We start from the raw sequence: 11,245 nt of genomic DNA on the forward strand, positions 1-11,245 counted from the left end.
AGGGCTCTTCCCAAGGTGCACATTCCCAGGAATTACAGCTGGTGCCAGCCCTGAAGGCTTGGGCTAAAGGTTTCCCACCAAATGCAGGGTATAGGTAAGAGCAGTGCTAACCAGCACTGTTCTTACACAAGTCCCTGGTCCTCTAGAGGCAGAATTTGGTTCCAGAGCTTTCAATCTAGCATTAAAACTCGATTTGATCACAACTCCTGGGGCTCAATTTCCTGATCTGCTCCCTCTGCCTTCCTTGGAGCTGAGTGGGAGGGATGGAGATGGGGAAGTAAAGATGGAGGAACGAAGGGCTGAGACAACTCACAGCAGAGCTCTTGGGAACACACAGCAGGCAGGGAAATGTGCAGTTTTACACATGGCTCCTGCAGCCATTCATTTTATCCTTATTGGAGAAAGTTCCATATACACAGCTGATTTTCTGCTGCTTCCAGATGGGGTCACAGCTGGGTCACTCCAAGCATATGCCATCTTTTTTTAATCCCTCCCTCCAGAAAGGGAAAAATGTTTCTTCAGCAGTTTGGATTCTACGTTTAACCCTCCCTGTGCACTGTGGTGTGGTGTTACAGACTGCACAACATTGGCTTTCTCTCCAATGTGCCACAGACATTTTGGAGCCTCCAAAGCAGGAGCAGCTCTTGAGCAGTGTGGTGTGGCTGGGTGTGTTCAGTGATAGCTGGGACCTCACTGACACACTGGGTTTGTGACACAGCAAACCCAAAATCACTCACCTCACTGTTCCATGAGTTCCACTCCCAGCCTGCTGGGCTCTGTGTGAAGTGAGGCTGGATGGAAGGTCCCATCTCAATGGATCTTCTCTTTGGGACCATTCCTGAGAGAGGAGAATTCACAGCAGGATAAGGAATAAATGCTTGTACAGTGAGGGACAGTTCTGGTGCTGTTGCTCCCATCATGGCAGAGAAGGAAAGATCAGGACTAGGGAATCTTCCTGCCCCTCTGGCCGAGGACGCACACAGAGGTGCCTCCTCCAGGCCTCTGCACCATCACTACCTGTGCCTTTTTGGCAGAGCTGTATTATCCCATTCTAGCCCTGTTTCTTTAGAGAATTTGGGGCACAGGGGGCAGTGATAACTGCAGGAAACCTCACCATATTGTGAGTTATGATAAAAGCTGCCACAGCGAGTGGCGGGGTGCAGCTCAGATCATAGGTACAGAGTCAGAAGACAAACTGAATAAGTCACCTGCCTTGAACGGGCAAGGCAATGAAAAGTGCCTTTCTTCCCAAGAACACGGACCAACATTTCCTTCCAAACACAAACAGGAGACACGGGATGGGCTGCTCTGCCCGCAGGGTCAGAAAGATGCAGAGAGGCAGAGGAAGAAAGCAAGCGGGGACAGGGAAATGTGTGAGGAGGAAGATCCTGAGGGAACTTGCAGGAAATTCGTGTTGCTCTCTGCGTCAGGTGCCTGTGATGGCTCAGGGTACCGCAGAGAGGATTTTCAGCACCTGGTGAAGCTCGGGTTGGGGTCCTGAGAGGAATGAAAGTTTTCAGACCCCAGGCGGAGCTGAGCGACCACGGGGCAGAGGGCAGAGGGCAGCGGGCAGCCTCACACAGCGCCCTGCTGCTCCCGAGAGCTGGCCCCGAGCGAGCATCCGTGTGTCCGTGTGGGAGTGCCCGAGGGCAGAGCATCCCCGTCCCGCATCCCCGCATCCTGCCGGAGCACGGATCAGCGATCCGAGCATTCAGCCCGCGTGCGAGCCCTGGAGCAGCTCGGGATTTACGGGAATGACATCCTCGGTGACATCAGCTCGCGGCGCCGGCATTGGGCTCCGGTGCCGGCTCGGAGGTGGGGCTTGGCGGGGACCCCGCTCCGGCTGCCGCTCCGGCCGGGGGAGCGCCCCGGCTGCCCCCGGCTGCTCCCGCTGCAGCCGGGAGACAGCGCTGGCCGAGCCCCGCGGCTCTCCGCGATGTCTGTCCGAGCTTCCAGAGCCCGAGCTGCCACAGTCCGAGCTTCCAGAGCCCGAACAGCCACAGCCCGAGCTTCCAGAGCCCGAACAGCCACAGCCCGAGCTGCCACAGCCCGAGCTTCCAGAGCCCGAACAGCCACAGCCCGAGCTTCCAGAGCCCGAACAGCCACAGCCCGAGCTTCCAGAGCCCGAGCTTCCAGAGCCCGAGCTTCCAGAGCCCGAACAGCCACAGCCCGAACAGCCACAGCCCTGCCTGCTGCCAGCCCAGCCCCTGAGTGCGGCAGTGCTCGCCATCCGCCGGGGGCACTGCCATCGGGACACCCGAGCGCCCCAGCTCACCATCCACCAGCACCGGAACCGTCCCGAAGAATAATTCCATTTATTTCAGCACCTTCGCTACTTCATTGTTTGGCTTTTTGAGAGCCGGAGTTCTGGTCATTAGGGGTGCTGCAACCTGAATATTTCTTCATCAGATGCCACAAAAGAGAGTCTAGAAAAACAAAGAAACTTGGGATGTGGAGCTGACAGTTCTGGTTTCAGCTGGTGAGAACTTGCAGAATCAGTGAGAAGGCAAAGAAAAAAATGCCCAGGACAATGTCGGTAACTCTTGGTAATTTGTCACTCAATGGGACGAGCTTCTTCACTGAGAATCACAGCACTGTGGACAAACCCAGTGAGCACAGAACCTGGAATGTCTTTCTGTTCTGCTTGACTTTTGCTACTGCACTCCTAGCCCTTCTGGGCAGTATTTATTCATTAGTTTCCCTGCTGAAATTGCAGAACAAAACCACACTTTCGATGATTGTGACCTCTTTGGCAGCAGATGATCTGATCAGTGTCGTCCCAGTGATTATTTTCATGCTCATGCAGTGGTCAAGGGAAGTCCTCCCCCAGCCTCTGTGCACCACCTCAGCATTTATGTATTTATTCCAGGGCATTTCTAGCAACCTGAAAGGGTCTCTTATAGTTTCTTACAACTTCTACACCCTCAACACGACCGGGACCCTGAGCTGCAGCTCCTCCAAGCGCCGTGTGAGTGTGGTATGGGCCATCCTCACTACCTGGACTGTCGGTTTGCTGATGAGCATTTTGCCTCTCTGTGGCTGGGGCAGGTACATCCCCACGTCCTGGGGCTGCTTCGCCGACTGTGCCAGTTCCTACATCCTGTTTGTGTTCGCTGTGTACTCGCTGTGTTTCTCCCTGCTGGCAGTGCTGGCTGTTCCCCTGACACTGCGGCTGCTGTGCTCAGGTGAGCCCCGGCCGCCGCACCCCGAGCACCTGCGGGGCTCCGGAGGCTTCATCTCCCCCGGGACACCGTGGGGCTGCGGGGCTGCTGCCCCTCCGCCGCCACTGCTGGGGCCCGGGGATAAAGCCCTGCAGCCTTTCCAAAACTCGGAAGCAGTTTTTGGGAAGGGCGTGGCTGAGAGCAGCGCACAGAGCAGGAGCTTCACGGTGGGCTTTGCCCAGAAACGATTCTCGCTGATCCTGGCACTGACCAAAGTCCTTCTCTGGCTCCCAATGATGGTAAATTGTCAGATGGCTTCACTTTCCAATACTCACTTACATTTCAGTGGGATGTCACCTGTGGGCCATGGATCGAAGCAGAGGAACAGTGGCCATTGCAGTGGTTCCTCATAGTGCAGTTGTGCCAGCAGAAGTCCTCTCCTGCAGGTCTGTGTCACTGCATGAGTTTAACTGGTGCCAGTGGGTTTGGCAGAGCCTGGTTCAGTGCTCTGACACTCTCATCACATCATTCATGTCACATGAACACCGTGGGCTGTAAGGTCCCCCTTTGCTGCTGCCTGCTGTGCGACAGGGCTGGCTCAGCATTCTGGGGCTGGGAATTGAGTAAGGGTCTCTCTGTCCTGTCCTTTGAGATACATCCTTTGGGTTAAAAAATGGGAGTTTGGTAGAAAAATGGAGTTTGGTTGCACCTTTGTAAACGCTGCAGTGCTGGGGCAGGAGGGAGTGCTGTGGTGTGCATGTGAGTGTGTTTGGGAGCAGGAACCTGAGAAAGGGATGTGTTGGGAACAGGGAACACGGCTCTGGGGCAGGTACCCCTGCCCTTGGGCATGGGAGGCTGGGGCTGCTCAGTACCACATGGCACTGGCTGGCACTGGGAGCTGTTCAATGGTGCTCAGCAGCCCTGTTTAGCTTCAGTGAGGGGTTTTCTGAGAAATGCAGCATGAGGGGAGAGCAGTCAGCATGTTTCCCCTGCTGTCTGTTAGAGCCAGAATTGTCCTCAGCAAACACTAATGACAATCTGTGTTATTACTGTTACAGTGGTGTCATATCCATGGCCAGATGTTCTCTTTGTTCCTGGAAGCATCTCATGCATCCAAAGTGATATAAATTTTGAAATGCTCTGCCTTTCAGATACAGATGGCTGTCCAGTACATGACTGGGCTGCAGAGCCTTTCGTTGGAGACACTGAGCTTCCTGCTGACCGTGCTGGCTGCCACAGTCACCCCGGTGTTTGTCCTGTCCCAGCACTGGCTCCACCTGCCCTGCGGCTGCATCATCAATTGCAGGAGGAGCTCCTATGCAGTGTCTTCACAAGATGCCACAAGTAAGTGTGGAAGGGTTGCCTTGGTGTAACAGAGGCTGCCAGACATTCCCTGGTAACCTTCTTGGCATCTTGAAGAGCCCTGTTTTACCTTGGGCTTTATGTAGGCTGGAGGAACAGAGCAGCTCAGGTGGAAGTGACTCACAGGGCTCATCTGGTCTCAATGGCAAATGTTAAGGGCTAAATATTTCTGAGGATGTGGGCATTGCTTCCCATTCTCTGGAGTGAAAATCCTCTGCCACCAGTGGACAAATTCCTGACATTCCCTCCTTGTTCAGGGAGAAAAAACTCCTGAACCTTAGAGAAAAGCCATCCTCAGTGCATGGCTTTCACTTGCTTTATACACATTATCCAAGTGCAGAATGGCTTGTGCTGCCCCTGCTGCCCTTTTAGCCACTTTCCCAGAGAGAATGACTGCAGTTCATCTAGAAGGCAGTTCCTTCTCAGAAGTCTTTCTTCTCAACAATTCACTTTTTTTATGGAGGGAAAGTTGCCTGTTTCCAGCAGGAGCTGGATAATTTGTTCCATGTTTTAGCATGTCATTTGCATGGTGTTTGTAATCTCGCTTTTCTTTTTGGTCTCAACTCCTAACACAGTTTCTTTCCTTCCTGCTTAGCCAAGCGCAGCGGTTTTGAGTTCAAGCTGTCATTCCAGCAGGGCTATGGAATCTACAGGATATCCCAGGAGAGCCCTCCCCACCACAGCAGTGATGGCAAATCCTCATCCCACCACAGCCTGGTGAGCCCTGACTGCGAGGAGCGGGGGCCTGGCAGAGGCACTGGGATCCCACCCTTGGCACTGGGACACGGCTCCCAGGACAGCCTGGGGGGCACTGGGACAGCTCCTGCAGGGCCAGGGGCCTGCCAGGGCCAGGAGGGCACAAAGTGTGACCCCTCAGCATTCCCTGAAGGACCAGAGTGGAGGTTGTTCCATGAGGAGAGCCACACACCGGAGCTCTCGGACTGGGAGTGGTGCCGGAGTAAATCCGAGAGGAACCCTCGGCAGGTAAAGTAGGAATTTATTCTTTTCTGATAATAAGAGTTTCCTTATGAAGTAGGATTGATTTTTACTGACATTGAGACTTCTATTAGCCCTATTTTTTAGTAAAACTCACAACATTGTATAATGTTTAGTAATCACAGACCTATTTGCAGGTCCTGATCCTGCAATAATTTCTTATTGTTGTCTTAATCATGGGCTTTTCTTATTTTGTGTGCATCTGCATGATTCATGTATGGTGAGAAGTAGGTATGAATTGTTACTTTATCGTAATGAATAGGAAGTTTCTCTCCAAAAGATGACATTTTCCAGAGAGTTCCACTGGGGAGTTCAGTGGCCCTTGGGCATTACAGTAGGGATGAGTGGGGTAAGAGCCCACATGAAGTCCATGAGACAGGAGCTCCAGAAGGCTTCAGGCTGGAAGGGATCTCTGGAAGTCACCTAATTACCCTCCTGCTCCAAGCAGGGTGAATTCAGAGCCAGATCAGCTCGTGCTCAGCCTTTGCACACACACATGGGGGATGGATAAGATGCATTTTGTATTCAGATACAAGAATCTGATAAACACAAGTTTATCATCTGAGTCACAGGAGGAATCTGGCTGATATTTCAAATGTGACTGATCACCCCCTTCATAAAAACCCAATGCTCACTCTGTTGCAGTGTGCAGAGATGAATTCCTGCACTTGGGGGCAAGAGGAAGTGATGACTCAGCCTGGTTTTAATCTACCAGTTCTTGCCAAGGCCTCATGGGCTATGTGCAGCTTGGTTAATAAAATCACTGTATCAGGTTCAGAACTGTGACTCTCCTTGCAGGAGTTTCCAGACCATGTTTAAAAAAACAAAGTAATTCCTTTCCTGTGTCCTGGGGTGCCAGTTCAGGTATGAGCAGCTCTTTGGGAGCAGCTGGCAGTGACTGCCTGGGGTGTTTTATGTGCCCTGGGGCCTCGTATGGCACTTTTGGACATACTTTTCCCTTCTTGCATTACAAAGAATCACAACTCATGCACTTCTGATACCTTCCCAGGTATAAGCCAGTGCCAGGCACTAAAGCTCCTATGGGCTAAAAGTTCCAGGCTCTGGAGTCACAGCTCTGCCTGGTTCTGGCATTGAGCAGGAGCTGCCAGAGCTTCACAGCTGACATTTGCTTTGCAGCTGGGAAAGGGCAGAGTGTGAAACCCCTGCAAACTTTGAAAAAATTACTTTAATGCATTGCTCAGGTTTATGTTGGATGAAAGATCAATTTGGGCCACACATTAATAAGTTGAAAACCACCTCCTTTATTCATCCTGTCTGTAAGTTCCAAAGTCTAAGAAAAGTCACTCTGTTCTCATCACTGCATTTCCCACATGTGTTAAAGAAGGAGACTCCCCCTGGCATTGATTGGCCACATCCTTCTGCAGGAAATCCAGGGGTTCTTGTGAGAGTCCATAAACACAGGGGTTCCTACTGGAGTGCTGCTGATTTTCTCCTCAGGAGGAGAAGCTGTGGGAACTGACAGCAGGAGGGAGAGCAGCCATCCCCATGGATGTGGCATCAGGACAGGGCTGGGATGCCTTGGTGTCCTCTGGAGCTGTGGGCTTGGGGGTGGCACTTCCTTGGGGTGACAGTAATGACTGTGGAGCTGGTTGTCTCTTCATTGGCTGTTCTGTGAGTAAAGAGTCACTCCATCAAAGTGTTTTCTCTGGAATAAAAGTGGCATGAGAGAAAGGGGCAGCAGGTTTTATTGAATACATGATAGGATGGCTGTAATGGAGGGGGAGAGAGAAAATTGTACTTGCCATTTCTAACTCCTGCTCAGCTGCATTTTTGAAAAATACCTTTAACATCTCATAAAATCCCCATGTATCTCCCTCCCTAAAGAGATTGAGTGTAAATATGTCATGTCTTATTTTGTCTATGCTTCAGTGCCCTCAGGCAACAGAAATCTCTCAGGCTGGCAGTTTGTTCCAGGCTTGCTGATTATATTTCTCTACCTCATCTGTGGCTTGCCTCAAGGAAACTCTTTGAAGAGACTCTGCACAGGACCTATTTATGTGCCCTGCAAGGAGAGACAGGGGGAGGCTGTGCAAGTGACTTCACTGAGGAGGAGCCAGCACAGGCAGGAGTATTTTAACATGATAAATACAAAGCTTCTCACTCGCTGAAGGGAAGTTGTGAACATTCCCTTAAACACCAGGCACAGCACAGAAGCTGAGTTAGGAATGGCCTTGAAGGTTCTCATTGTTTCCCACTGGCTCCTGGGAATCTGCACCCCTGCTGATGTGCTGAGCCCTTCCCATCGGGGCTCTTCCTGCTCAGGAACTTGTACCTGATTTCCAAAGAGGTGCCTGTGGCTGGAAAATCAGTGTAACATTTCACCTTCATCTTCTCACTTTGCTCCCACAGGTGTGTGTACTCTGTGTGATGCTTGCTGGCTCCCTGCTGCAGTTCCACTGCCAACAGCAGCGGAAAAGTGAGGAATAGTGAGAGTAGGAACATTTTCCCAGGGGGGCAAGGCTGGACAGAGCTCCCATTCCTCACCTTGGATGCTCTGTTGCACCTCCTGGTGCTGCCTGGTACAAATCCAGCTCTGTCTGTGTCGTGCAGGCCAATGGCAAGTGCTGGGTTCAGGCCATCTGAGGTGAGCTTGTCTCCTGTCACACCACCTTGGCTCTACTTTTACTGCAGTCAGCCTCAGAAAAGGCAAATCATTGCAGTAATTCATTTCACTGCAGCTAATTTGTGTTTTTAGGGAAGGAGAAGACTAAGGCTCTATTTTAAAACAAACAGAAATCTCATTGTCTCTGGAAAGAAAAAGCCAGGATCCTTACGGAAACATGCTAAAAATAGACCTTTTCATCTCGAGCTGTGTTTGACCAAATAATTAGGAAAGCAAACTCCTCAGAGCTGTTTTAGATTGCTGGTTTTCTGTTTGGGAAGGCAGTGTGGCCTTGGCAGTGGGAGCAGACCTGGCAGAACCCGGGTGTGCTCTTGGTGCTGCCCCGTGCAGAGCTGTCCCAGGGAGGAGGAGCAGACTCCAGTCCATGTGTGCCTCACTGGGACACTGCTGGCACACCTATCTGCCAATTCCAGGGCCTGGGAATTGTGAGGGAGAGCCTGAAAGTGCCTTGTGCTTGAGTCTGTCAGCAGACACTGTAGAACCAGCTGGGATGGTGTCCTGGTGTCCCACTCAGCCCCCAGCCCCTGCTCTGACCATTTCCAAATGGAAATCTGCCTGTCAGAGCCTGTTCCAGCTGCTGTGGGACTCAGACACATCCAAGCCTTCCCTATGGACAATATCCTCCCCAGTGAACCCAGCCCAGACCCTGCTCAGGCAGCGGGAACAGGACAGGGAACCTGGTCCTGAGCTTTTGCCTCATGGCAGCCACAGCTGCTTCCTGTCCTCTGGCAGCTCTGGAAGGTGGATGTATAATTAAATAATGAGGGGATTTGCTTGATCGATTCTGCAGAGATTTCTCTGCTCAGAATGCATCAGCATTCCGTGAGGAACAAGGAAATTTGTGATTTATTTCATTGGCATTTTTTTTGTCTTTGCTTTTAAAAGATGCCTGTGCTGGTACATGGAGTTCTCCAGTGAAATCCCTGTCCCAGATTCCAACAGCCAGAACATTGTCCAGGCACAGTGGGCAGGGGCTGCATGGGGGAATGCCCTGAGGAGGGAAATCCTCTCCACAAACAGTGGAACTTGGTGAGGGAAGGGCTGGGAGCTGAAGGCAAGGAGCTGAACTGCAGGGAGCTGTGGGAGGGGGAGGAAAAACAGTTCACAGGATGTACCAGTAGAGTCTGGTTTGCTGCTGGATTCCTGGTTATTGCCATGGATGTGGCATGAGAAGCAGAACTGGGTATTTAATCGTGGTATCAAGGACAAGATAAAGGTCACTTTCTGTTCTCATTATTAATAATTTATACTGCAAGTAATTCCAGTAATAATCAGTGTTACCTGGCTGTACCTAAACCCAGGATAAATGCATTTATCCCTCCCTTGGGGCACATAACCATGTGTTTAGTCTTAGCACTTGTATGCACTGTGCTCCCCAGTGCACAGCATTGTGGTTTGCAGGAACAAATGGATTCAGGAAGAGGTAAAGGTGTCTGGAATTGAACATTTCCACAGGAGCTGTTCTAGTGGGAAATGACAGCATTCAGTATCTCCCTGGTTAGTGACTGGGCAGTGACAGAGCAGACTTGATGGATCTTTTTCACTTTAACAGTAAATACTGATTTCTCAAGAGAAAACTTGAGAAGACTTTCAGAAAAAGGCACTAAGTGGTTGGGAAATGTCTCATTCTCCAGACCTGGAGCATTCATTCCAGCAAGTGGAGATTGCTCATTCTCCCCCCAGGTGCCTCATGTTCAGTCTGACAAACCAAAGAGTTTGATTAAACAGGACATAACCTCATACTGCTAGAATCAGCTTTTATTTAAACTCTGTTTTTCATATTCTGTAGATTTCACAGTGAGTCACAGTCACTTGGGATTTCATACACTAAGGAGTATAACAACACAAAAACCTTCTCGCTACTCCTTTGAGTCATAAATACCAGGTGTCTAAAATTCTGCAAGGAAGAGGCAGTAAGAGTTAACAAGCTGAGCACACTTGGCTGATTTCTGCAGGTTTTGGGGTGAGGCTGAGCACTAACAGCACTTGTTCCCCGCAGCGCGCAGCCGGGGCCCTGGCCGTGCCTCTGTGCGCCTTCCAGGGCACCGTGTCCCTGCCGGCCCCCGGCGGCAAAACGCTCTCCTTGTCCACCTACGAGGTGAGCTCCCAGGGGCAGAAAATAACCCCCACGTCCAAGAAAATCGAGGTGTACCGCTCCAAAAGCGTCGGGCACGAGCCGAGCCCGGGGGAGCCTCGGGATGCGTTCGCTGACACGAGCGTTAAGATTCACCTGGAGGTGCTGGAGATCTGTGACAACGAAGAGGCCCTGGACACCGTGTCCATCATCAGCAACATCAGCCAGTCCTCCACGCAGGCACGCTCACCGTCCCTGCGCTACTCCCGCAAGGAGAACAGGTTTGTGTGCTGTGAGCTGGGGGAAAGTGCCTCCTACTCCCTGCTCATCCCCTCGCACAGCCCCGGCAGCGACTTCAGCATCTCCATCCCCGACACGGTCGAGGCTCATCGGCGGAACAGCCAAAAGCAGCACTCGGCCAGGGCTGGGTACCAGGAGGAGATACAGCTGCTGAACAAAGCCTACAGAGAGCGGGAGGAGCAGGGCAGCGGCAGCTAAAAGGTGTTTAATCCACACCCTCAACTGCTCTGACAGCCGGTGCTCCCCTCGCCTCCAGTCACCCGGGCAAATACAACAGCAGCTGCTTTTTCCTATCATACAATTTTATTTGGGTGCACTGGTGAATCAATTCAAACTTTTAAAGCTGTATCAAGGGGATAACAAATACTCAAGTGCTTTACAGCTTTCCATAGTGGATTTTAAGTTATTTATTTATATACCTATTTATTTGAGGAACATGTGTATCTAAAGAGAATCAAATAAAGTTTTACATCCCAGCTTTGGTGTTGGCACTGGGTGGCGTGCCTGCAGGAGCCTGTGGAAATGAGGGAGCAGCTCCAAAGGTGGGAAGTTACAGCAGTTTTGATTCACTTGCAGTTCTTGTCAACATCTAAATCCACATAATACCATAAGTACTTTAATAACACCTGGACATCACTTAAAGCTCATTGGCTGCTCTTTGTTTCACAGATTAAATCTCTCTTCTTGTTGATGAGGCCTGAAAGTATG

The 11,245-nt window shown here is 51.1% G+C and overlaps 1 protein-coding gene across 1 annotated transcript; it reads left to right on the top strand.

The window, feature by feature from the left end:
* The first annotated feature begins 1,904 nt into the window (after positions 1-1,904).
* GPR149 (G protein-coupled receptor 149) lies at positions 1,905-11,013 on the top strand. The gene is made up of 4 exons (XM_015637735.3): positions 1,905-3,460; positions 4,313-4,505; positions 5,119-5,507; positions 10,163-11,013. The coding sequence occupies exons 1-4, from the start codon at positions 2,519-2,521 to the stop codon at positions 10,733-10,735; spliced, it is 2,097 nt and encodes a 698-aa protein (XP_015493221.1). The 5' UTR covers positions 1,905-2,518; the 3' UTR covers positions 10,736-11,013.
* The last annotated feature ends 232 nt before the right edge of the window (positions 11,014-11,245 follow it).

This window comes from Parus major, chromosome 9 (genome assembly GCF_001522545.3).
Source record: "Parus major isolate Abel chromosome 9, Parus_major1.1, whole genome shotgun sequence".
In the NCBI taxonomy this organism is placed as follows: Eukaryota; Metazoa; Chordata; class Aves; order Passeriformes; family Paridae; genus Parus; species Parus major.

Bases quoted from the DNA above. Each gene is read 5' to 3' on its own strand.
- GPR149 (XM_015637735.3), top strand. From the start codon at position 2,519: ATGCCCAGGACAATGTCGGTAACTCTTGGTAATTTGTCACTCAATGGG. The intron at 3,461-4,312 runs GTAAATTGTCAG...TCTGCCTTTCAG, and splicing joins TTCTCTGGCTCCCAATGATG to ATACAGATGGCTGTCCAGTA. The intron at 4,506-5,118 runs GTAAGTGTGGAA...CTTCCTGCTTAG, and splicing joins GTCTTCACAAGATGCCACAA to CCAAGCGCAGCGGTTTTGAG.